This window comes from Chaetodon auriga, chromosome 24 (assembly GCF_051107435.1).
Source record: "Chaetodon auriga isolate fChaAug3 chromosome 24, fChaAug3.hap1, whole genome shotgun sequence".
Taxonomy (NCBI): Eukaryota; Metazoa; Chordata; class Actinopteri; order Chaetodontiformes; family Chaetodontidae; genus Chaetodon; species Chaetodon auriga.
In genome coordinates, this window is record NC_135097.1 from 15,581,966 (window position 1) to 15,607,450 (window position 25,485).

The 25,485-nt window shown below is 44.1% G+C and overlaps 3 protein-coding genes and 1 long non-coding RNA gene across 9 annotated transcripts in view; 1 reads left to right on the forward strand and 3 right to left on the reverse strand.

Annotated features, from left to right (window-relative positions):
- ablim2 (actin binding LIM protein family, member 2) overlaps window positions 1-13,660 on the reverse strand; it is an 86,961-nt gene extending 73,301 nt beyond the window's left edge. For 2 of the 5 annotated variants that reach the window (XR_013076613.1, XM_076724461.1), the window contains exon 1: window positions 11,624-11,938. Coding sequence is in view for 2 of the 5 variants with exons in the window: in XM_076724461.1 (XP_076580576.1) it covers window positions 11,624-11,636 (13 nt within the window). In the remaining 3 variants the exon portion in view is untranslated. Of the gene's footprint in view, window positions 1-11,623; window positions 11,939-13,466 lie in introns of those variants that run through there. The other 3 variants (XR_013076615.1, XM_076724459.1, XR_013076611.1) reach the window with 2 other exon arrangements.
- Window positions 13,661-13,726: 66 nt separating this feature from the next.
- zcchc4 (zinc finger, CCHC domain containing 4) lies at window positions 13,727-20,756 on the forward strand. Of its 2 annotated transcripts, XM_076724343.1 has the most exons (14): window positions 13,751-13,918; window positions 14,327-14,445; window positions 14,540-14,622; window positions 14,719-14,991; window positions 15,273-15,353; window positions 18,166-18,238; window positions 18,314-18,464; window positions 18,556-18,656; window positions 18,829-18,950; window positions 19,038-19,113; window positions 19,203-19,254; window positions 19,363-19,510; window positions 19,636-19,804; window positions 19,943-20,756. In XM_076724343.1, the coding sequence occupies exons 1-13, from the start codon at window positions 13,837-13,839 to the stop codon at window positions 19,757-19,759; spliced, it is 1,485 nt and encodes a 494-aa protein (XP_076580458.1). In that variant the 5' UTR covers window positions 13,751-13,836; the 3' UTR covers window positions 19,760-19,804; window positions 19,943-20,756. The 2 variants fall into 2 exon arrangements, with proteins under 2 accessions (XP_076580457.1, XP_076580458.1); XM_076724342.1 differs by lacking the exon at window positions 19,943-20,756 and having other exon boundaries at window positions 13,727-13,918; window positions 19,636-19,831.
- LOC143316728 (tripartite motif-containing protein 14) lies at window positions 15,282-16,708 on the reverse strand. Its single transcript, XM_076724344.1, has 4 exons — window positions 16,560-16,708; window positions 16,438-16,457; window positions 16,203-16,333; window positions 15,282-16,080 (listed from the first exon to the last, which is right to left on the reverse strand). The coding sequence occupies exon 4, from the start codon at window positions 16,007-16,009 to the stop codon at window positions 15,482-15,484; it is 528 nt and encodes a 175-aa protein (XP_076580459.1). The 5' UTR covers window positions 16,010-16,080; window positions 16,203-16,333; window positions 16,438-16,457; window positions 16,560-16,708; the 3' UTR covers window positions 15,282-15,481.
- LOC143316729 (uncharacterized) lies at window positions 16,734-17,287 on the reverse strand. Its single transcript, XR_013076599.1, has 3 exons — window positions 17,210-17,287; window positions 16,906-17,001; window positions 16,734-16,796 (listed from the first exon to the last, which is right to left on the reverse strand). It is a non-coding gene; the product is annotated as an uncharacterized LOC143316729 (long non-coding RNA).
- Window positions 20,757-25,485: the final 4,729 nt, after the last annotated feature.

The following is a 25,485-nucleotide window of genomic DNA, read 5'->3' on the forward strand; positions in this document are numbered from 1 at the left end:
TTTAATGGCAATTTTAAAAAAAAATCCATTTCAACAGAATGAAAACTACACTGCACATTACGTCGCAATTACTCATTTCAAAGGAACAGTTCACAGACCTGGGAGCAGCTGGAGAAACAGTTTTTACCTGCGCACTTTACTCAACCTCGACCTCTGACTTTCTCGGTGCTAAAGAGCAGCTAGCCCTGGTCTGATAATCATCCACCGTGTCAACTTCAGGACATTTCTCTCCTTTTACCTGTTGGGCTGTAAGCAACACCATGTCTGCCATCAGAAACCCTCTCTGCCTCAGTGCCAGGTTATCCACCCCTGTGGTGATGAGGAGAGGATGCGCCATTGGACGATGTGGCAAACAAGCGCATTGACGAGCAGATACAGGATAGCTGCACTGGCGAGCTAACAAGCAGCACAAGCTTTACTTAGTTATCTGCACATAAGCAACTGGCGGTTAAAAACGAAACAAAACAGCAAGCTCTGTCTCATCTGATGCTGGTGACATTTGTTCCTTAGGTATCGAAATTTGATACAGAATGACAAGGCATTTTTTGATACTTCATAGTACTGAAGCAATTCCAACTGTGCCGTAAAAGTACTGAATTTATGTTATACTATCAGATTAGTTAAGCAACCAATGTAGGCTGGAGCCTCTAGCGTGCAGAGATGAGGAGTAGCATACAGAGGTCTGCTAAACTTTCTAAGTCCAGACTCGGTTCAGACGGTTCATATGTGATCCAAAAAAATCTGCATTACGCTTCCTTAAAAAGCAAACTTCATCATCAGTTGCATTTTTGGATTAAACTCCTTCAGCGTTGCAATTTGTGCATCTGTCATCTAGATCTGACAACTGAATGCATGGAAGAGCTGAAATTGAGCTCAGGATGTCTGCTATCTCCATTTGCAAAATTACAATCACTGCACCCAGGGTGGTTCACTGCTCTGTATGTGGGTGCGTGACGGATGTGTGTGTTCGAGTGAGACGGAGAGGCACAGAGTGGGTGCGACTGTATATCAGCGTTGTTTAGTTCTGCTCCTGCAAATGCACCCCTGTCGTGAAATGAAATACACAGTGCAGTAGATGCCACAAATTAAAAACTCTGCAGTGGTTGAGAGCCGGTGTTTTGCGGAGTCAGAATGCATGTGTGTGTGTCGTTATGCATGTAAACATGAGGGAGCACCCTCCCGATTATATGTCAAACACAACAGGGGACAAGCTGGAGATAGATCTCACACAAACACTTAAACACACACACACACACACACACTGGTAGCTCCAGCTTCTTCTTGGAAAGAGGAGGAGAATAAATGACGCTGTTACCAATGGCAACAAGTGAAGGACAGATGGATGGACGAGTGCCAGGAAAGGAGTCGCAAAACTGAAACCAGCTCATTAAAGCATCTGTTGTACGACTTGCCATGACTCTCGACTCTTCTCCTCCATCCACTCCTTCTCCCTCTTGACCTTCTTCCTCTCACTCTGTCTTAAACATCATAACCTTCTTTATCTCTTTCTCCTCTCCTTCTCATTAATTCAAACTTTAATAACTTGCCATGGCTGGCACAAACATAGCCAGTGCCTTGTAAAAGACAGGCTAAAAACAGTGAGGGGTGGGTGAGATTACCTGTTTCTGTTACCTGTCTCAGAGGGTAAATTCAGCGTAATTCCATCAGTACAACAGAGTCACGTCATTCTCACCACTCGGCTGAGTTTTTCCTTTCAAACAGAGAGTCTGCCCCCATTCACTAATTAACGGCCTTTGTTCTAAATTGCCATTTTTGTAATTGGTGTTGAGCTCCACTCAATGAAAGTCAACACTCTCTGCAGGTATTTCACATTGTTGTAAGGCTTTTAATGTGAAACATCTACAGGAAGTGTTGGCTTTTTTAAAAAGAGGGGCTATTAGTGCTCAAAGTAAAGGTGAAGTGGAATGACTGCAGTTAATTCATCAGTAACAGATTAGCGCCTTCATCAGGAATGGAGGAGATGATGCCCTTTGAGCTTTAAATGTGAAATCTGTGCAGGCAGTGTTGAGTTGTATTAGTGGCAGCTTAACACCGAACAAAAAAACCCCTGCAAAGTAGAACAAACCGTAATTAATTAATTAGTGAGAAGATTGTTTTTGTTGAAAAGATAAGACTCAGAGCAGCAAAGTAACGGGGTTAAATAACTCACATTCATGTTGTATAATAATGGCAGTACAGATTTTGCTGAATTCAGCAAAACAACAGATAAACATGGAGGAAGTGTTGAGTTTCTGAAAAGGATCGAAAGCAATTAAACAGATTAAAGGGAGGCTCCTTCCCGAAATTCTATTCAACTTTGCCATTATACTTACACTTACATACAACTGAAGAAAGTCTATTTAAACTTTCGGAAAATCCTAAAAAATATATAATAAAATACTTTGGATAAAATATGGATAGAGCGGAAAACTGCCCTTCTCTTGATCAAATCTATGACAAACCTTGTTCTGTCTGTATTTGAGGTAAATCAAAGTCCCTGCTAGTATTTGAATATTCATGACATGTTTACTCCTGCTGGTTGGTTGGTTGGTTTAAATTCTGCTGGAATCCATGAACCCTCCTCTTGCATAAGGAATCTGACACACTACACCTTCATTAACATAATATCCATGTCCTCTAAGATACGACTGTCATCAATGCTTTGTTGTATTTTTGCAAAATACGAATCAAAAACCAGCAACTTTCATCCTTGTGTGGTGCTCATGAGCACAGACACACATCAGCTTTAGTGTACACTACTGCTGTATGTTCAGGATTAGTGATCACCAGGGAAGCGCAACATGAGGCAAATCTTAGTCTTCACAGTATATTTCCTGCAATCTTAAGCAGAGAATTAACACAAATACACACACACACACACACAAAAAAAAAAAAAATACTGTGACCCACATTTAGGTTCCTTCTTTGAAACTCCCTCATACAACACAGCGCACAATGTGATTTGGGTGTGTTAATCTGGTTAATTGGTTAATTCACTGGGGACCTGTGGAGGCTCCAGGAGATTAAGGAAAGGAAAGGAAAGGAAAGGAAAGGAAAGGAAAGGAAAATAAAGGGAAGGAAAGGAAAGGAAAGGAAAGGAAAATAAAGGGAAGGAAAGGAAAGGAAAGGAAAGGAAAGGAAAGGAAAATAAAGGAAAGGAAAGGAAAGGAAAAGAAAGGAAAGGAAAGGAAAGGAAAGGAAAGGAAAAGAAAGGAAAGGAAAGGAAAGGACAGGAAAGGAAAATAAAGGAAAGGAAAGGAAAGGAAATGGGAGATGAGAGGTGATGAAGAAAGAAGGAGAGGGAGAGAAAATTAGAGGCTATGAGATGTGTGAAGCAAAAAGAATAGGAAAAACAGAAGGAACAGGGAAGAGAAGCTGGACAGAGTGTACATAAGAAAAGAGGAGGGGAAGAAGTTGTTGCCTTTCTTTAAAAAGGTGTGTGCTGAGGAAACAAAACAAAAGAAGGAGTGGAAGAGTAAGAGGAAAAAAGGTGTGTTTAGCACTTCTTACAACACAGATGTTCGAACTAGAATCACTACACAGCAGAATGTGGAACATCAGACAGCCACAAACAACAATCCAGACTCTAGCAGTGATCAATCACAGTGCAAGAGCAGACACACACACACACACACACACACACACACACACACACACACTGAGGAGAAAGTGAATTGATGAATAATTCACTGAAGCTCATTGATCTTCGTGTCGCTCTCCCTCTCCCCACATAGCAGTAATCTGATCCAGGTTTTAAGTGCAGACTTAGCTCACAAGGTAGCTGCAAACAATCCCATGATGCACTTGAAAAACACAAAGGACAACATGTCCTGTTTCCTCTTATAGGGTCCCTCCGAATAGCTCCAGTGGACATATGTTCATCACATTAAAAGTGTTGTTGAGCTGTTAAAAAGACAAAGAGCATCTGCAGACCCTGTAAGAACACAATACAGCAATCTGCCGGTGTGAATATGCTAACGATCACCGCAAACGATGTCTTCATTGTTGACTCTAATTTTAGGCTGGTCTCTTCTGACCCCTCCTCTGTTGCTCTTCCTGAAGTTTTTCCCCATTAAAGGCCTATTTTGAGGGAGTTTCTTCCCGATCCAAGTAGACGATCTAAGGATACTAGTATGCTCCTTGAGGCAAGTTTGTGATATTTGGCTATAGAAATAAAATTGACATGACTTGACCAGTTGGCGAACTATGGTCTGTCAATCATTAAGTCAGTTCATAGTAGAAATATTAAGATTACAGTCTTAATTTCTGGCTCTGGAAGATAGCAGGAACTTTGTTTGATCAGCATTTATTACAACACTTTGGTCTTTGAGAGCATTTTGTAGAATGTTCAAGGGACGCTGTAACTTTTTTGACTAAAAACTGAAATAATGTTGATATAAATAGTGGATCTAAAACTGAACCCTGTGGAACACCTTCTGCTACTGAGGGTAGAGGTAGCGGTGATGCTCTGATTTTTCCTCTAGCTCCACCAGCAGGTCACAGTTTTCTCTCATCCTGTGAAATATCTCAACGTCTACTGGATGAATTGACACAATATGGTCTCACGTTGTTGCTCATCAGGCACACCAGCACGCTCCACATGAAACTGTTTGACAAAATATGTTCAGCTCCTTTTGTTCACTTTCCACATCTTGTAAGCTCTCGCCGAACGCCTGAAGGGGTTTTCACACTCAGCAGCATATTCAGATGTCATAGCAGCTTTTGTTCTCGCAGAGTAGGGAAGATGATGAAGATGTTTACTCTTTCCAGTTGCCACATCTTAAATTTCACTTCACCTGATTTCACATTTAAAAGCAGAAAGCTGAGGAGCTGCTGGAGTTTGAGGTTGAGGTATCCAAACTCGATGAACGTCGAGTTCATCCACGCGTGTTTCGAGCTGTAATGACTCTTGGGATTAGCTTTTTTCGTCACTGTGTCTCCACAAACTAACTTGGGCACACTGGCTTCCCTTGAAATAATCATTTGTCCGTTCCTCTTGGAAGTCGCTACGCTCCGCAGCCTCTTTGGTCTTCCCGCCATGATGCATTGGCATGATATTAACCACTACATCTAAGTTGTTCTTTGACCACTTGGAAGGAAGTGCTAGTCGACTATTATAGAGCATATTCTATCAGAGCCAACAAAATAATTGCAGTCTAGACATTTCTTTTTGTTTTTTTTTTTATATGAGTTGCTTTGTTGTATATTTATTCTGTCTATTGTTCAGTTCTGCACTCACAGCGCCTCAGCATGATCTAGTTTCTGTTTTGTTTGTTGGTCGTGTGATTGGCTGTCGACCAAGCATGTTAAAACTGAAGTTTAACGGACTTATGGATGGTGATGGTGTAGCGTTGGCCGCTGGTATCCTCCAAAAGTGGCTGATGTATGACTAATGTAGACTACACGGCTGTCGCAATTTCATCAACATGCTACGGCTGCTTGAACACGGCCTGTAAAATAACTCTGTGCGCTGTATCATAGAGCTCCCTGTAAAACGCATGGCTGACGTTGACGGCTGGTGTCACACCTAAATGTCACGCAGTCAGCAAGTTTAACACAGAAGACTCAATTAACAGGAAGCTGCAGGCAGCATTCAGGAGCAGCGAGGTACGCAACAAGTATGACTCAATTGATATGAAAGAGAAAACAGGAAAGCCTGAGGGTGCTTGTTTCTTCTTGAATGAAACATTTTACATCCTTGTTGCAGTTTTGTGCTGTAATTCACTTGTAACGCATATATCAAGGGTTTCTTTTTGCTTTTGATTGAGCTAAGATAGCAGCTAAAAACACCAATATCTTTGTACTCAACATATATACAATACATATACACATATATAGAGTACACTGTATATATTGTACATGAGAACAGTATTGCATCAGCTTCAATTTAAAAACATCGAAAGCTGTGATGTGCCCAAACTATTCAGTCCGTGGAGTCACGTAGGACAAACAACATGCCATTCCCGCCTCCATCAAAGGCCCATGTAAAACAGCGGGCTGCAGGGAAATGTCACGAGCCAGCGCCACACTGTAGGCTTAATTACTGCTGTTTGTGTATGTGCGTGTGTGTGTGCATGAGTGCGAGTGAGGGAGCATGTGTCTGTGTGTGTGTGTGTGTGTGTGTGTGTGTGTGTGTGTGTGTGTGTGTGTGTAGCCCCAGTGTCAGGGGGCTTAGCACCAGTGAGGTCAGATGGTATTTATCCCAGTAAGAAGAGCTGAGGTGTCAGTCTGACTGCTGCCTGGTTCTGCCCACCACTTCTGTCCACTGTTATTTCATTCAGCAGTGCCGGGCCAACGCTTCAGCAGCGAGCGAACCAGCCAGCGCATGACTGAACAACATTTCAGAAATAAAATAAGTGTCATGGTTTCCTTCACTTCGGCAGAACAAAGTCACCATTAATGTTTTGAATAACAAAACTGTGCTTTTTTGACTATGATATGTCAAAATGTCTGCTGTGCCAAAACCAAGTAAAGTGGAGTAATGTGAGATAGAATTCAGTACAAAGCTAATTTTAGCCTAGCGCCACCTCTGCAAACTAAATGGGACGGATGGAATGGACTACATATGTGATACCTTGTGAGAGATAATGTTGTGTTTGCAGCTTTACTTCAAAAAGCTCTGGACTTTCCTGCCTTATCTATGACAGATGTCTACTTCTAACACCTTTTTTTTGGAGAATATTTGCTTGATTTCACAAAAAAATTGATTATTTTCCTAATCTGAACCACACACTGGGGTGTGGTGAAGGTGGATGTACTGTGCCTGCAGTTTTTCTGGATTCTGGCAGTTGGACAGCACGAATTTGGCTGAATTGTTTCTGCAGAGTGTGTTTGTTCGCCCCAAGCAGCCAATGCACCGAGCGCATGGGCGTTAGCTCCAAGCCAGCCAGCAGCCTACACACGGACAGCAAGAGTGTGCAGAGCATTGAGAGCTCAGCCTCTAACTCTTTTTCTGGATTTATCACTTCTCTGTCTCTGTACATTCATGAATTGGAGCCTCTCAAGTTGAAACACTCAGCTGCTGCTAACAGGTCTTCACCTCAGTTAGCAACGCACATGGCAAAGGTTCCATATTGACTTTAGAGACAAACCTTTTCCACCCTCACACTAACAGATTCAAATGAATCATATTCATTGTTCATGTTGAAAAGATTAGTTTAAGTAAACAGCTGCATGATGAACATTAGAATCCATATTTTTTGCTAATCTTTTGAGAGCAAACATTTGCTAATTACACTGTCAGAGGGATTTCCCATCGTCTTATGGTATTAAATGATTAAGATTACATGATTATCAGATTAAAACACAATAGATAATTAAATTAATCTTTAGTTAAAGTCCTCATGATGATCTCCTGCTGATCATGATACATTCCTCTGGGAATGACAAGGTGTGTGGTATTCATATTACACACGTACAGCAACAAAACTGCCACTACATCTATATCAGTTGATGCACATGGATTGAAACATCAGCATGGACTTGACACACACACACACACACACACACACACACACACACGCACACGCATGCACACCCTCCAGATCTTAATATACTCATGCAGATACACCAGTATTTTACCTTTCTATTCTCACTCTATCTTCCCCCTTCTACAAACAACTCAGACTGCACATGTGTAACCACATAGATCATCACTGTCGACAGAGAACACACAACAAACCGCGCACACACACTCACACACCCTGGAGGCACATTCCTTTGAGCAAAACACTCCTGCACACATTCGCTGCTACACATGACTTGTGACACGTATTATTTGGAGGCAGCGTGAACGAGCCTTCCTGCGACAGCGTCACAACGCTGCCAAACATAATCATAGACGTGTGTGTTTGTGGGTGGATGTAATTGCTTACGAGCCGGTGCTTAACCGGGACTTCCTGGTTCGCAGCTGGTACTGAAGGCCAAAGACGGTTCGTCACAAAGCATTTTTTTTATGGAGCATTAAGTCCCCATTTCATATGTGGATGGGTGCTTTACGGAGGTGACGAGGTTCAGGTAGACCACCGTGTTAATGCTGATGATGGAGCGCTGTGATGTGTGTTGAGCAGACACCCCGCATCATCTTTCTTTGTGAATTACCGGTAACTGTACGAAGCCACAGGGCCGCACAACAGATCGATTGAATGCACATTATATTGATCCCTGCCATCTTCTCTGGAAGAACCAGTGGTGAGGATATCACCAAAGAGTCAGCAGGTTCACTGCGTTCGGTTCAGCTGCATCCAGGCTGAGAAACAGTATTGATCAGACCTCTCCTTGTGTGACCTGTGGCAGTAATCTGAGAAGAATTAACAGGCTATTCTACGGTCATCCCTATCTGTTAGTCACTGACGGTTAGTCCCTGTGGTGAAGGCGCTCAGCGCTGTCAAAGTGTCTCTGCTAAGGAGACAAACCCAGTTAATAATCTGGTCTAATGCGACTTTTCGCTGCTGCACAGATGATGAAAAATAAAACATGAAAGCGTAATTGTCTTTTTCTGGAATTGAAAGAATGCGAACTGACCTGTAGATTGATTATTCTGCTGAAAAAGAGGGTGTGTTCATGCCAAGCCTGTTCTGAGAGGTTTATTTAAACTGGAGCGCACCACTCCTGCGGTTTGACCAGGTAAACAATGTCAAAGGCAGGTGGCACTAAACAGTCACACCGCGGCGTCTGTAACTACAGGTCTTGGAGTTTTTATTATCTGAACCGAGGGCTGAGGTCACGGGCTTGTGTCACTGTAATCTGGACTAGAAGCTTCACATTTGACCGGATATGTGACCATTTCATCGATATTAACTATAATTGCTCACACATTACAGCCGGGTCCGCGGACTCACAGCTCAACCGAGACCTGCTCATTTGAATGGTTGGAAAAGGCAAGCAGTGTGTCACATTGCTATCATCCGAGTTCTACATGACGCCACTGCAGCGCCTCTTTCATGCACTGTTTGTAGGTTCTGACTGCTCTGCTTCATCCATATTGACACAGTAAAATTGCATCCTTTTTCAGGATTAAGCAGGGCATTTTCATTTGACTGAAGGCTAATTTAACCACATCTTTTGGCACATAATATATAGATTTACAAGCAATATTCACTCAGGGCTGAAACATATGTGGAATAAAAGTGATGGGATGGGATCAGGAGAGGGTCACAGGCTGGTCAGGATGGGAAGTCCATTCCCATTTCCTCCTCTAAACTGAGCCAGAGCAAAGCAAACAATCCCAAAACACAGATCCCCCCGCCTAATGAGCTGATCAATCACCAAAACAGATCACTTAAAAGTCCATTTAACTTTGGTTTACAGGGTCTGGATCACTTGTAATTGAACACCTAAGTGCTGGGAGATCGGCTTTTCTACTGTGCTGCGAAGTATAGAAAACTAAATGCGAACCATCATTCATTCAGTGAGACAGCTGTACTGAAATCCAACTGGATCTCTCTCTCTGCACACACACACACACACACACACACACACCTGATACTGTTTATCAGGATCAACTCGTCCCTACATGTGGAGGCCAGCTGTCATCATACACAGGTAAAGATGTGAAATGAATTTTCTGCTCATGCCCTCTCGCACGTCCAGCCAAAAAGCTGGAAAGGTCAAACTCTTAAAAGGCATCGCACTGAAGTCCCAGACGAAGGTGTTCGTCTTGATTGTCTCTCTCGCTCGCAGTTTACAGTTTGCGTGCTAATGAGTTTCTTCTGTCTCGACTCCATGACAAACTGCAGCGCTCTCAGCAGCAGCAGCAGCAGCTCCAGTGGTGCCGCAGAGCATCGGCGGGTCTCGTCATTAAAACTAAGAGTTGAAGAGCTGGATTCAGTGACGGCAGTGGTGAGAGTCACCTGACAGTCGTCTGAGATGTTGTGTAAGGCCAACTGTGAATAGCTGTCTCATGATAGATGGCTTCTCTGGTTCAAAACATGTAGGTTTTTGTCACAGAAAGAGCGTCCCTTATGTTTCAGGTGAAGGTGAGCTGCTGAGTCTTGATGTGAGAAGTCATGTGTTCCTTTAATGTTGTTTAGTTTCCTTTGATATAGAGGTCTGTGCATTCCTCACTGCATCAGACTGCACACATTTGATTGCTGTTGTTGTGGTCGGGTGTGCGGTCTTTCATGTGGAGCATTTTCTGTCTTAGTGTGTTGCTGGTTTGCTCTCTTCTTCACCCCCTCAGTGTTGGTGTTTTGTCAAAGGTCGAGTTCAGGTTTCCACAAGCTTCTTTGTGCTCCTTCTCTTGGGCCTGGACACTTGTTGGTACACCATCAGCTCAGTGTTCTGGGCTCTGATAACTCCTAACTTGTGCTCCGGTGGGCGGTGAGAGTCAAAGAGTAAGTATTGGTCTTTGTGTGTGGGTTTCCTGTATACTTCAATGTGGAGGCTCCTGTCCTCTTCAGTGAGTCCAGCACACTCCAAAAAGAGCTTCTGTAATGTTACTGTCCACTGAGTCGATGTGTTCTGTGAAGGCTTGCACCTCTACAGCCAGGAGGCTGCTGTGTTTTGCCCCCTTGGCTGCTTAATAATAATCTAAACCTAGAATATAACACAAGCATCATGTGACACAGCATCGTCCGCTACCTGGTTAGCATGCAACTTCAGCAATTTGCTAATTTAGATTTAAAAGTTGATTCATTTGTCATGGAAGTGCTCTTCTGACTACAGAGTTGTGCAGTGCTGGAAGCAAAATTTAGGTGTTTTTAAGGATTATAAGCATGATAGTGTAGTTTAGAACTAACAGTATATGATGATGAGACTTCAAGGGTTAAAAATCTGATTGCGTTTCCTACTTCAAACTCTTCCTTGAAGGGATGAACCTTTTTTTTTTTCTTGTGACAATTCTGAATTTTCTCCGTAGTGCATCTCAATATGATCACTCCCTCTCCCGATGTGGTCTCTCCCGAGGGTCCTTGCAAAAGTAGAACTCATGTTGTGTGTTGGCTCCGGAGTTGCATGTGTGTTTATTTGCATATGTAAAAACAAGCAGGGCAGCTCTGTTGCTGCAGGACTTGACAGGACACAGGCTTCCAATGAACACCGGCCTCTTGTTACATTTGTCTGATCCTCCTCAGGGACAAAGCCAAGTGTGACAGCGGCTCGCCAGGAGTCAGGCCTGCTCCAGACAACAGCCATGCCTCTTTAAAGCAGGAGTGACTGCAGAGCAACATGATGCGAAGAGCCACCAAACCCTCTGTGGGTGTTTCTACATCCTGTCTAATTAGTGCATATGACATTAATCTTCACTGGGCCAAATGTGAAACTGTGTCTGAACATCAGACAACCTCAATGTTAACTCTAGCATCACATATTTGGGTGCACACTATCGCTGCTGCCCTCATTTGCAGATAAAGGATAACAAGAGATATAGTAGTTTGTATTCTAACACATTTTAAATGCATAGTAAACACAGTTTACACAGGGAAATGTTGTGATGCACAACCAGATGAAACAGTCTGAAAATGAGGACAGAGCAAACAGAGTCAGCATTCATCCATTCAGATCTATAGGAAGCCCTATAGGAAGATTAGAAGCAGGTTACTGGGATTGTTTATTGGGCTAGAAACCAGTATTGGCCCAGTGGAAGGTGAAAGAAGCAGCACAATCTACTGTAAAATGGGCTTACCAGTGCTGCTCATGGTGCCAGTCAGACGTCTTCTCCAGTCAGATGATGCACAGTAAATAAGCCACTATCCACACTGACAGTACATGGATGGTGCCAGCAGCCGCAGAGCGCACAAGCCTCAGTGTCAGCCGGCGGAGTGAATGCGGGGGGAATCTTCACGCTGGAGTGTAGCACAGAGCCCGGTTGTCCCTGTCTGCTGAGGCCGCTGAGCTCTCCCGACACCGCCGCACCGAGAAGACAATGTCCTGCACACACTGCAGAGCTGCGCTGCCTCACTGCTCGGCACACAGCGCAGGTTGGGTGTGGGCGCACTGTGGAGAAATGCGACTACAGTCAAGCTGGAGAGAAGCGCGAGGAACGTTTCCAGGTCGGCGTTTCAAAACAAAAGTCTTTTTGAAACACTGGCCATTTGATTCTTAAAGAATGTGTGTAGAGACATGTGCCGCAAAATTCGGAACCGTTCAGCTTTTTCGATTGGTTGACTAATTAAATCAGAATACTCAGAATAATAATCAACTGAATAATGATTAACTGGTTAAAGTTGAGACTTCCGTAAACTGATTCCACTATCTGGTCAAACCAAGTTAGGTCTGGTACATTAGAAAATACAAAGCCAAATATCAGTTATGTTAAAGGCTGGTCCTTATCGATCCTTAACCTCCTCCAGATCAATGCAAAGAAAACCAGTCTGGATCTGAATCCACTGCCATCAGTTGGCCACCTAACAGAATTTCATCATTACTGTCACAATTCAAGAAATCATTAATCTGTTTGGAAGGCAAAAGTTTTAGATATTTGTGTTACCGTCAACGTTATGTTTAAATGCAGATTTGTTCTATACATCAAAATGAAGATGTGCTAATCGTTCATTCCCCCAACATTTATGCTTTTACTTTGAAGGGAAAAATCCAATGCTTCCTGTCTAACGTTAGGTAACAGAGGGCATCTTGTCTGTGCTTTGCTTCAGCATCCAGCAGGCAGCTCCTGAACGGAGCATCCTCGGGCTGACAGCGCCACTGCGCTCGTACGGCTGCGTACTTGGGAATTGTAGTATTTAAAAAAGAAAACACACATTCAAATGAGCGGCGTGCTGCTCAGTTTGGACTACAAGCCTGTTCAATGTAAACAAACTGCATCGTGAAACACACAGGCAGTGACAGGACTGTATGTTATTTTTGTAATACGTCAGAAAATCAGTCTGGATATAACTGTTATTTTTTTGTTGGCATTATTTTAATCTCATTTAAGAGACACACAGAAGATGTTGAACATCATATTGCTCATTTTGCTTCAGTGTCCTCTTTGTGTGTTGTAATTGCCTACTATTAACTGGGTCAATGAATTTTAAAAAAGCCTTTGGGTGGAACTGAGGGGGGACTGGAGGAAGACGAGCGCTGAAGAAGATGAGACAGATCAGGGGATCTCTGCAAACACCTTCTCTGAGTTAAATCATTATTTTCCCTTTGATTTGAAGCAGTTTATGAATTGGATATAGGGTATAATATTTGGGATATAATGATTATTGTGTTAAGATTTGATATAACTGCATTTAGGATTTTTTTAATTGAAAAGAATCATCAAACATACAGGCATAACTCAGCAGCTAAAGGTTGCATTTTCAAGAACATACACACACATCATTTAAAAAAAAATGATTTAAATACAGAAGTAATAAATAGATGAACACATATTTAACTATAATTCTAGTATTATTTACGGAATAAAGGATACGTTTAAAAAGTAAATAAACAAATTTCGTTAGTTCAACTGTCTCTTCTTCCTCACTGAAAGGCGTTCGCTCAGTATTATTTCTTATTAGTTGTGATGTATTCAGGGGACTCACCAAATGGCCTGCTCTCTCCTTCTCTGTCGTGAAGGATCTATGTACCCATTAAAATGATGAAATCCACAATAAAACACTAAGAGTTATGAATGGGTTCAAATCTATTTATAATCTCCTTACTCCAAATACAAAAAAAGCCCTAGTTTGGTTGAAAATAAAGTCGTAAATATCAGAGTAATCATCAAATGAGGGCAAAACAGATTCTGGCTATGTTTTGATTAGTAGCCAATGAGCTTGAACTGCGACAATATCCTCATGACGTCATATCTGCGCGACGCGAAACGGCATGGCTTCCACCTGTCAGGCTGAACTCTCTCGTTAAAAACTTCAGTGTAAAATTGATGAACTGTGTAACCTTAAGGACCTGAATATGACCGAGGCTAACGACGACAGCTTTGGAATAGAAGTTATTCTTGAAGACGGCGATAAAACGGCGCCATGTTGTCCGCATGGTAAGTCTAAACAGCCATGGTAGACGGTTAAAAGCACAACACCAAACTGCGTTAGGTAATTCTCTAAAGCTAAAGTTGCCTTAGGTCTTTATTTATATATGTACACGCTCTCAACAATATGATACCATACGAATGAATAATGTATTTTAATTCGGTATATGTATATAACAAAAACAACTCGTATAGCAGTGAAATCTGAATTAAAAGGGCTTTGTACAAAAGGTGTATTTTGATACAACTTTAGGTTAAGCTTTGGTGTAGCTAAACACAGTCTGCCTCGTTGCTGATGAATGTGAAGCATTTAGGGTAATAAGAGGTAATTTTTGTAAACACTCTGTCTTCTCAATGCCGGGAAGTATCGAGAGTCAAACCTAACAGAAGAATGATAATGTCTCTTGTTTTTTCCAGGTCCAACCTTGCTGTTTGAGAAAATTAGCAAAGGAGGCGAGAAAGGCAGGAGGTTTTATGCCTGCTCGGCCTGCAGAGACAGAAAAGACTGCAAGTTTTTCCAGTGGGAAGATGAAAAGGTGGGCTCGCTGGAATTCTAATTATCACTTATAACAACACGTCTGATTACCTGACCAATGAGCTCTCTTTCATTTCAATTCATTTGCTTTGAAGGTGTCGGAGGCCAGGCTATTGGCCAGAGAAGCAGAGAACCGGTCACAGAGACCTCTGCTCACCCAGCAGGAGTCCTGTAGCAGGTAAGAAGCCACCTGCAGCCCATCATGGCCTCCACTGAGCTAGAGGCTTAGTCATGACTGGCCCGATCATCCAAAGGTGTGTCATTTGTTGCTCAGGTTCAAAAAGTTTGCCTCTCTCCCGCTGGATGAGAAGAAGTTCTGTCAGGATTGTCAGATTCTGCTCCTGCCCAAAGAGCACGAAGCCCACTCCTCTCACAGATCCACGGCTGTCACCGCCGCTCAGCTGAGGAGGCCCAGTGTGCTGCTGCGTCCTCTGGACAACAAGAAGAGCAACGCCCAGTACCTGTTCACCGACCGCAGCTCCCACTTCCTGCTGGACACCCTGGCTGGGCTGGGTTACAGGAAGCTGCTGTGTGTGGGCACACCCAGGTGAGGGAGATGCCACAATGTTTGATTAAATTATGCTGAGCCATCCTGTCTCTGTCTGTGTCCTGTGATGGTCAAAATGTACGTTTTGAAGTTTTCTGCCATAGCAATAAGAACATTTTCGAGAAAATGCACAACACTGCACACATATTGTTTTCATTTTAATCAAATAGTCAAGTTAGCCACTGCTAATAGTCACAAAACAGTTAAGTAACAAGATTTTAAAGAGTGTTAGAAATCAGTTTTTATTACATTTCAGTAATGATCGTCGCTGTGTGTTCTAGACTCCAGGAGCTGATCAAATTGCGAAACCTGGAGCAGAAACATGAGCCGATGAAGAGTCTGCTGCTGGACATCGACTTCAGGTTAGCTTAGATACATTCTGCTGTAGAGCTGCTCTGCTTTAATGGTTTATTTACACGGATGGCAAACACGTCATCAGTAGCTTGACAGTCAGAGGCCACGTCGCTGCCTCTGGAGTATGACTGCAGGATCATGGAGTGTTGGGATGACAGAGCTCCAGGTGGTTTGGCCACACCTGGTTCTCTGGTGGTTTCAGGAAGCGTACTGCAGGGTACAGGGGCTCAGTGAACTGGTGATGAGCCCTGTCAAACACCGGCGTCACGGCTGCAGAGAACCTCTGCAGGGTGACCATGGTGTCTGCGTCGTAAAACACCAGCTGGCCTTTGTCGTAATTCACCCACACTCCCACCTTTCCCAGCGGCGTTTGCCCGACGCCCTGACATGCTACGTGCCGGTCATTGTGCCAAGCAGAAAGGTGACCGTTACGAAGCTCCACGCACCAGGAGTTTCTGTTCCGACCCAGCTTGGTGCCCTTCTCCCGGCCCTTCCTCTCCAGGCTGCCGTACGCCACGCCCACGGCCCAGGCGGCGCAGCAGCGGACGTCGACCTCCCAGTAACGCTGAGCAGCTGTGATGGGAGAGCAGCCCAGAGCGCAGCACACCCTGTCAAACTGAAGAGGATGCTCCGGAGCTGAGCGGGCGGCGCCTGAGAAGGACATGCCCCGCCCTTCTGAGGTCACTGCGATCTGGCTATGGCAGGTCTGCCTGTCAATCACCACGGGGCATGCGTCTGAAATGAAACAGTGAATCTATAGATTTACTGATGACCTTTGACACCTGTCGCATTGGTTAGCATCATCACGAGTTAGCTGGTCTGAGATTGTTATAATGTAGAAATAATAGCCTCAGTACCTAACAGTAGAGTCTTCCTCTGCAGCTGAGCTCTCAGGTCTTTGGAGATGGAGGATAACGTTTTGAGCAGCCTTTCAAATCTCTCTTCATTCAGTCGGATTTCCTGCTCGCCGGCGTCCGGCTTCTTAGGACTGCGAGAGAGATCACAGAGATTGTGATGAGACAGAGAGGTGTGAAGTAGAGCTGTACGGGAGATGGAGCTGAAAACCTTTGATCTAACGGTGCGCTGGTTTACCTCACGCTCTCAGACTGGCCCTTGAGATGAGAGACAAACAGAAATGCTGATAAAACACCAGGAAATCCCTTCAAGTTACTCTATTTTTAAAGCGGTATTAGTGCTTAACTCCTCAAGCAGACCTTCCCATCTTCCTCCGCCGACAGGCTCTTGCTCAGCGCTTTCTGGGTGCTGCTGATGTTCTTAGTGACCTGGTCCTGGTGGTGTTTCCAGTCCTTCAGAACCTGGTCCAGTCTGGTCCTGGTCCGTCGAAGGTCCAGCTCCAGAGAGTCCAGGACGGCCTGCTCGTCCTGGCTCAGGAGACGGCGCATGTTCTCGAAGCGCTCTCGAACCTGCTGCTTCATCACCTCTGTGCTCCTCTTCAGGGACGAACATAGACAACATGAGGATTTTATATATGGTAACATCCTGTTGGCAGCCGTCCTTGTTGGTGGTCTGATGCTCATACAGTAACTGTCTCATACTCACAGACAGGTCAGCCTTGCGCTTCTTCAGAGACTGGATGTGAGCCTCCGTCCTGGAGCTCTCCACCTGCAGCTCCTGCATACGTCTGGATAGCTGCTCCTGCAGAGTAACAGCCAGTATTTGCATTAAATCATATTTAACTGTGATAACCTCACTAGTGTGCACAGTGTGGACAAGGAAATGCTCTATGTACCAACACACGTGTCATATTAGTCTGTTTACGAGGCGAGAGGTGAGATTAGATCTGCAGCGAAGGATTTATGTGTCAAGTGTTGCGGCCCGTGTGCTTCACCACAGTCCTGTTTACCTGCGTGGGCTGTGCCGCGTTGGCTATCTTCTTCTGTAGTTTTGGAGAGCGTGGGAAAGGCTGAACAACCCTGTCACTGCTGGAGTCCAGCGGAGTGAAGCTCAGTCCGTCCTGCAGTACACTGTGAGCGCCTGCAGAGGGCGATGCGAGGCCGCTCTGTGCCGCTGTTCGCTGTCCATTACCAACAGATAATGACTCTTTTTCTGCCATTTCTGAGGACCGAGCAGAATAACAAACACATATTAAACCTCTGCCTGAGATATTTCCTCCTTTCATGCCACCCAGAGCATGTTCTATACGTTCGCTGTCGCTTTAGTGTAACCAGTTTTTCAGGTTTTTGGAAAGTCTGTTGTCAGTGCCTGCCAAACTTTTTGTCAAAACCCTGTCTGGGACATGGACTTATTGTCGCGGCACATTGACTAAACACAAAACCACTGGAAAACAAGGTCATTTGTGCCACTTTCTGTGTGTTTAGCATTCAGATTCAGCATATTTTGCAAGCTGTTTTCAGTCCCATTTCCCTGTTTACTGTGGAATCAAGCTTCAGACCTCTACATGCTGTCACAGCAGTATACACAGAATTAATATACACACTAAACTGTATTGTTTTAGCCTTCCTGAATCACATTTTTGAGTAGTTCTTACCTGAGGTCTCTTTGCGCTTGTTTCTGCCGGTTGTTTCCACACAGAATGTGCAGACTAGAAACACAAGGAGGGTGTGTTCGTGTGTTGCAAGCTTCAGCCTGCAGCACACACTCAGGCACCTTATCGTTACCTGGATACACACCTCAGGATCCACCGAGTGTGCGCTGACTTGTGTGTGTGTGTGTGTTTGTGAGCAGTAGATCAGTCCAGACTTGTTGGACAAAGGAAACGGAACCAAAGACAATTTGGTGTATTTGAAAGTGTTGAAATCTAAAATGCTGCTGAATCACATGTTTTTCATTATGTTTCAGATACGCTCAGTTCTACAGCCAGGATGAATTCTGCCACTACAACATGTTCAACCATCACTTTTTTGATGGCGAGGTAAGAGTTAAATCACCTGCGTTTCATGTGTTTGATTCTCTCGTTCTGTATGAAAAGCTTTTTGCCTCCTGTCAGGCCTCCAGGGCAGTGCTGCAGGCCTTCCTCACGGAGTGTGACGGGGAGAAGGTGGTGATGGTGGCTGACCCTCCGTTCGGCGGCCTGGTGAAGCCTCTGGCCAATAGTTTCTCTCTGATCTCGCAGACGTGGAGGAAGCTGCGGAGTTCTGGTCAGCGCTCACTGTGTTTTAGCTTGACATCAGAATACGAAGCACATGCATGAATGAGCTTGAAACTACCGTCCGTGTGTTCTGTGAGCAGACAGCAGTGACTCCGACATGCCCATGATGTGGATCTTCCCGTATTTCTTTGAGCCTCGCATCCTGGAGTGTCTCCCCTCATTCACCATGCTGGACTACCAGGTGCGGTGGCAGCGCATCACTTTGATGCTGTTGATTCATGCAGACACATATTGATTGAAAACAGCTTTAAAGACTGACTGTGGAGAGTCCTGCTGCAGGACTGGAACTGTACATCTGTATGACCTCGTGGGCTATAAACACTGAAAAAGGTATTTGGTTTGTTTCCGATCAGGTGGACTATGACAACCATCTTCTGTATAAACATGGGAAGACAGGCAGGAAGCAGTCTCCTGTCAGGCTCTTCACTAACATTTCACCCAGAGGCTTTGTCCTGCCCAAAGAGGAGGGCTACAGGTACAATACCATTAGATTCTCCGATAGTATAGTTCCATATGCAGCTGGTAGAACCATGCAATGAACGTCTTCTCTCCGTCCTGATAGATTTTGCTCTGTGTGTGAGAGATTCGTCTGGTCCCTCAACAAGCACTGCGTTAAATGCAATGTCTGCCCATCAAAGGTACAAAGCCACAACTACGTGCGTTATAGTTTGCTCACGCTAATAAAGGCACATGTTCCAACTTCTGTTTTCACCCTCTGTGTCTGCAGGACGGCCGAGAGTGGAAGCACTGCTCTGCATGTGAGAAATGTGTCAAACCATGTATGTAAAAGCTCACAGAATCACACAGTCGTAGGATGTTTATCTATATGTGGTTACTACTATCATGACTTGTCTTAATATGTGTATTTATGTTATTTTTCCTCTAAGCTTGGAGGCACTGCCAGTCCTGTGGCCGCTGCGCCCTCCCGGACCACCCGTGTGGCCACGCTGAAGGAAGGGAGGGCTGCTTCAACTGCGGCAGCCCGGAGCACAAACGCAAAGCCTGCCCTGTCAAAGACGCACACAGGGTCAGCAGGTGAGCTCAGAGAACGGTCCCCGCCATGGGGTTAAATCCTTCCACTCCACCTCTTCACCAATCAGGTTCAAGACGAGTCTTAACCTGTTCTTCCGCATCCGTGTGTCTGTCTGCGTGCCTTCCAGGCATCACTCCAATGCCAAGAATGGAGGAAAACATGCACCTCATCCTTCACACCTCAAGGCGAAAGCGAAGAGGAAGTCTGGAGCAGCTCGCAGAGCGAAGAAGATGGCCGCTCTGTCTGCGTGACCTCAGCGTTCGTGCAGTGTCCTGTCAGCCGTGCAATCTCCAACAGTGTTAGCTGAATAAAAAACATAATAGAATTTTATCATTTTCTACATTGTTGATTAATACAGATGACTATAGTGAATTATGTAGGAAGCAAGAAAGTGTTAAACAAAGCAAATATGTTTTATATTTTGGATTCTTCAGAGTAACAAGCTTTTGGCTCGATGACAGCTCTGCACACAGTGGGCATCATCATCCAGCTTCATCAGGAACACCTGGAAAAGTTCTCAGTCAGCAGTTAATTAGTGTTTTTTTTTTTTTCCCCTCACCTCAGCATCAAATCACCTGTCCTAAACCCATTTCAGATGGCATACTTATGAATGACTATGACTATGGAATGACAACTTTTTCCTTCATTTGAGTTTTTCTTGTGACCACCTGATGGCAGTGTTGTTCAGGTCTACCCTGCTGTCTCTTCACCGCCTGAGTGGCTTGTTTTCAAATCTGTCAGATTACCTGCTTTTAGTGGCTCCCGTTTTACTGGAATCCATGTGTACATATTGTACAGGTTGTGTTGATAATACAACAAATATGCCCAAAGTGGAATAGACAATTTCATTTAAGAGTGACGAGTCCACACACAACACACACCGTGTCTGATAGCTTCCAAAGGGTGTCTGATAAACCACATAGATAGATAAACAGTACGTCCTGCCAGAATGACGCTGCTTTCATTCATTCATCATGTCTATGCAGTCTGAATGGTGAAAGCAACCAGATGGAGGAACACTGATTCTATGCTTTTATTTTGATGGTGGCATGAGTTCTTGCTGTCCACACTTCACAGCAGCTTTCTCTGATATCCTCTGTGTCTTTGGAAACGCCTCAGGGCACGACGCCTTTACGTGCAACACAAGCTGTTGTGTCTTAACAGGTGCATATCTGGAAATTTAAGATGTTAAAATCATAACAGGTTCAAATATGGACGTAGCCGCTGGTCTGAGATTAACGCTGGGCTGCTTTTTTTGTTTTGTTGTACAGTATTTTATTAAATGAAGGTAAATGGTTGTGCTGCTTGTTCCACTGTTTGTAAGGGACCAAAAAATGAATAACTGTCACACGCTCAGTAAGGAATAAGGTCACAAAAGTCATCAAATTGAGAGACCTACAGGAGCGGCTTCAAGTTTTTGGGAAATCAAGCAAATCATGAAGATAAAGATAAAAACAAGAAAGAAAGAAAAAAAAAAAGGACACCAATCAAGACAAAAATAAGAAATCTGGAAGTAGACAAAAGCAGCAAATTCAGACAGAAAGGGGCAAAAGGCCGACAGAGCATTTAAAAAGGCCGAGCACTGATGTGTGATTCAAATGCTAAGCAGGCAGAGATCCGCGCCTGTCTATGAATTTGAAATGAGCCCAGAGAGACAGAAAACGGGGGAATAGATTGAATTAGGTATAAGACAAAATGCTGCAATGAATTAAAATTCACAAACAGCAGAGCGAAGTGGAAGGGTTTAACGCAGGGATGAAAGGAAGGGGTGGTGTGAGAAGAGACACACAGAAGTGAGAAACTCTATCTGAAAACTGGATCCTTTCTTCTGCTACTGTTAACCTGGTATCACACCAAATAATGAGCAACAGCCCCAGCGGTCCACTGCGGCAGTGTCACGTCTTGCCTCACCTCAGTGTGAAGAGAACATAAGCATTGATTCTGCAGTCAGTGCGCGAGCATAACTAAGAGCAATGAGGTCAATGATACATCTGTGCACAGTGGTATGCAAGACAATGCAATAAGTGTTTCAAATAAGGAAAGCTTACGTTGGATGTTGTCTAATGTAATAATAACAGAGACTTTATGAAAATCTGTGCGCTGTGGATGTATTAACAGAAACTGGATACCGCATTCCATGATGGTGCCCCAGCGCTGTTATTGGGAGCTCAAGACCACATATTTAACACTTCTTGTTCTACATTCTTGAAATTTCTAAACCTCCTACCACCTACGCTGGTCCAAAGAGATGCATTGCTGAGTGTGGTGACCCCAAATACAGGAAGCAGCCATCACACTGTTAGACTGAACTGACTGTAGTAGAACACTGGCTTTAGGGCCTGATTTACTAAGATCCCAAATAAAGAGCGCTAAATTGCGTGCGCACATGGATAGATTGCGCGCGCTGCCTGTTTGGGGCTTGCGGCTGATTTACTAAGATTAACAGCGCAATTGACTACAGGTGCAAAAGTAGTTGAACCCTCCCTATTTAAATGAGGATTTTGCGTGAGTTTTTGCGCGTTCACCATGGCGAATGCAAGCGAGGAGACTCCACGGAAGCGCAAGAGCAAATTCGAACCCATGGAATTTGAGGTGCTGGTACAGGAGTCAAACAAGCACATTGCTGAGTTACAGCAAAGGAATTTGACGGAGAAGCTCCAAAATGGCATCGCCGGATAACCGATATGCCTCTATCATTTTTTCTTCGGGCATTCCAAAAAGAGTGACACGATCAGAAAAGATGCGTTCTCTCCGTTGCCTGTCCTGCCTAAGCCGCCTCCTCGCAACACTGACCGCAGCCATCTGTGCGCACGGCTGTGCCAGGTAGCCTTAAGACATGACGTTCAAACGTGCTAAATATGGACGCAAAAATAATCAGCGCAATTAGTTTCAGGTTTGGTAAATCACATTGCGTGCGCAAAATGATTCTATCTGCATCTACTCCGCCCAGTATTTTTGCGCGTTCTGGCTGGCACGCCTATATTCCATATTCATGAAGGCAGAAGCGCAAAACGAGTAGCGCGTGTTATTTTGCCCGATTGACAGACGCAATCCTCGGTGCGCCCGGTTGGTAGATCAGCATCATCATCTCTTTGCGCGTGCTGTCGCTTTTGCGCACGTTTTTACGCACGCAAAGCTTTAGTAAATCAGGCCCTTTTAGAGTCTTACAAGCTGCTCCTTTTAAGTGGAGCTTGTAAATGATTCCATCTGATCCTGTCAAATTTCACATTAAAAAGCACAACTGGCTTATCAGAGTTCTGACATTTTATATCATAAGAAAGAGGTATTTGATATCATTGGATCCTTCTTTTCCCTTCATGACATTTATTCCACCCAAGCAGCCAGCGACTTGTTACACAGTCCAGATAGTGTTTGTCTAATAGTTTGCGTCTGATCGCTGTTTCTGGAGTTATTTCACGGACTTTATTTTATGCCAGTATGCCTCATGTCCTGTCACATTCCACACTCTGCGCATTTATACGAATCTAATCTCATGTGGTCAGCATGGACCACGGCTCTCTTGGCATAGTCTGCTGCATCCCTGTGCACCGATAGCGCGCTCTCCAGCTGTGCTTTGTATCTTAGAATAAACTCTGGTGTTTGGACTGGCCGAGCCTCCCCGAGCGAGCACGGCACAGACCTTCACAGGAAATGATGTTCTCTGTGGTGCAGCCATTCAGTGTGCTGCGTGCTGAATGACTTTATTTCATATATATACATACATACGCATGATTATATGATTGCATATTAAAATTTCATAATTTAGTAATCAGAAAAAATGCTTGAGATGATCTCCAAATCTGATCCAATCAAAAGAGATGTGACGGGGACACTTCAAACATCACACCTTCAGCGTTTGAAACGGTTCAATGCAGGTTATTATACAGGATGTGTCAAAGAGACCAGCTGTTTTATCCCTGCTTTTGTGAAAAAAGCTGAAAAGAGCCCAGCTGAAAGAGATGGTCGCGGGTTCTATTCCCATCCCGTCTGAACCACAGACTGTATGAAACAGGTCTGAACCCACACTGACCTTTGAAGCAGCTGCTTTAATCTGCTCAGCACAAAGACAGAATGCATCCGCCCATCGCAGCAGGTGGCCACCCACCCACACACACACACACACACACACACACACACACACACACACACATACCTGTGGACAGACACACACATTTACACACTTGAAAGCAGGAATAGGTGTTTGCAAGGCACATCAGTGACATGTAAATACACACAAACACTTACATCCCTACCTCTCCATTCCACACCTAGAGAAACACACACACTCACTCTCTCTCACACACACACACACCCAAACACACACACACACGGTCGCCCTAGGACTGAGAACTGAGCATGCTTTGACCTGTCTGTCTGTCACAGGACCTATTCAGGAGGAAGGACAGACACTGAGCTGTACACACACAGCAGTGATGGTGTCAAGAAACTTCAGCTGGACCTTTCGTCCTATGCTAGTCCCATTTCAGTTTGACTGAAGTTGATGTGGCAGCTGGCTGAGCAGGCGATCAAGATAATCAAGTAGAAAAACATTTTTGATCTAATTAAACCTCCATTAGCTGATTCTTTGGCCACTTGGGGGCAGTAGAAACAAGCTGTACACACAGCATCTTTCAGCGGCTTCAGCTTTAGCCAGCAGTTCTGTTTGAGTGTCTACCAACTTTGTTTCTACAGTTTCTGATTCTTTAGCTGGACCAGAAAACCACAACAATGACCTGAAAGATGCTAAATTGTTCAGCAGAGCTGAGGGGAACTGCAGAGTTTCCTATCTATTTATCTATCTATCAGCAAACATTTTCCCATTTTTTCTCCCCCATTTTTCACTGTCATTTGACTGATTATTCATTGTAATGAAGGAATATAGGAGAAGTTGTAATTGTTGACTTTAAAATGTGCTTCTACTATCCGTATAAATTAGATTATAATGCAGCAGTTATGAAACTCTTGACATTTTCACCTTTATATAACTTTCAGCCCATTGACGTAAATGCTGGGCAGCATGTTTACTTTGTTCTTCCTCCAGCCTTCTGTCCCCAGCGCTCTGTTGACTACCTTTTAAGACCTGCGGATCCGATAGAGCGCTCCATCTTAATCTTAATATCTACATCCAATGTGCTTTACAGAGAGATAAAACACACAAGATGAGAAATGCAACCACATAAAAACACAAAAATCGCTGGAAGGAGAAGATCTAGCCCTGAAGGACAAGCTATTCCACAGTGTGGGGCAACAGTGGAAAATGCTGTGTCACCCTTAGATATTAATCAGGAGTTTGGAATGAAGACCAGTGATTGGTAAAGAGATCTGAGGGGCCTGGAGGTAGAATAGAGGCTGAGGAAATATATATAAACTGGTGCCATTTAATGCAGGGCTCTAAAAATAAACAGGAATGGCAGTGATGAGGTTTGATTAGGCAGCAGATATAAGGCGAAGGATGAGAGCGCCAACGATGGAGCTGATTTGTTTGCCAAACTTTAAACCAAAATCAACGATGACACCTAAATTCCTTTCTTGGATATTTATATTCAAAGACAGATTGGTGCTGTGAGAGTCTTTAACTCCAGTGATTTGGACATTTTCAGTCTATTTCAATGGAATCACTGTGATGACACTCACTCACTCACCACTTGTTTTGTTAACCACTAGTAGGCCATTGGTATTAGTATCAAGGCTGACAGTGCCAATGAGAGAAATGAGGGATGGACGGTCCAGTCGAGGAGGCTATCGTAGCTTATTAGCTGTGCTGCACCATCAGCTTTTATTCAACCCTCCTCTGCCCCTGGAGTATAACCGCTCCACAAAACAGACATGCTTTATAGCCGGTTATGACACTGGAGTCAATGCTGGAAATACATCTTCATACTACGTGAACTTTCTTCCTCATTAGCGAATGAGCTAATAAGCTGTCTAACTGTGCTGTTCCAAGTTGTGGTGTAACTGTGCCATAACAGCAATCGGA

Coding starts and splice junctions, on each gene's coding strand:
- zcchc4 (XM_076724342.1), top strand. CDS start 13,837: ATGACCGAGGCTAACGACGACAGCTTTGGAATAGAAGTTATTCTTGAA. Junction 13,919..14,326: donor GGCGCCATGTTGTCCGCATG/GTAAGTCTAAAC, acceptor TGTTTTTTCCAG/GTCCAACCTTGCTGTTTGAG. Junction 19,114..19,202: donor GCAATGTCTGCCCATCAAAG/GTACAAAGCCAC, acceptor CTGTGTCTGCAG/GACGGCCGAGAGTGGAAGCA.
- LOC143316728 (XM_076724344.1), bottom strand. CDS start 16,009: ATGTCCTTCTCAGGCGCCGCCCGCTCAGCTCCGGAGCATCCTCTTCAG.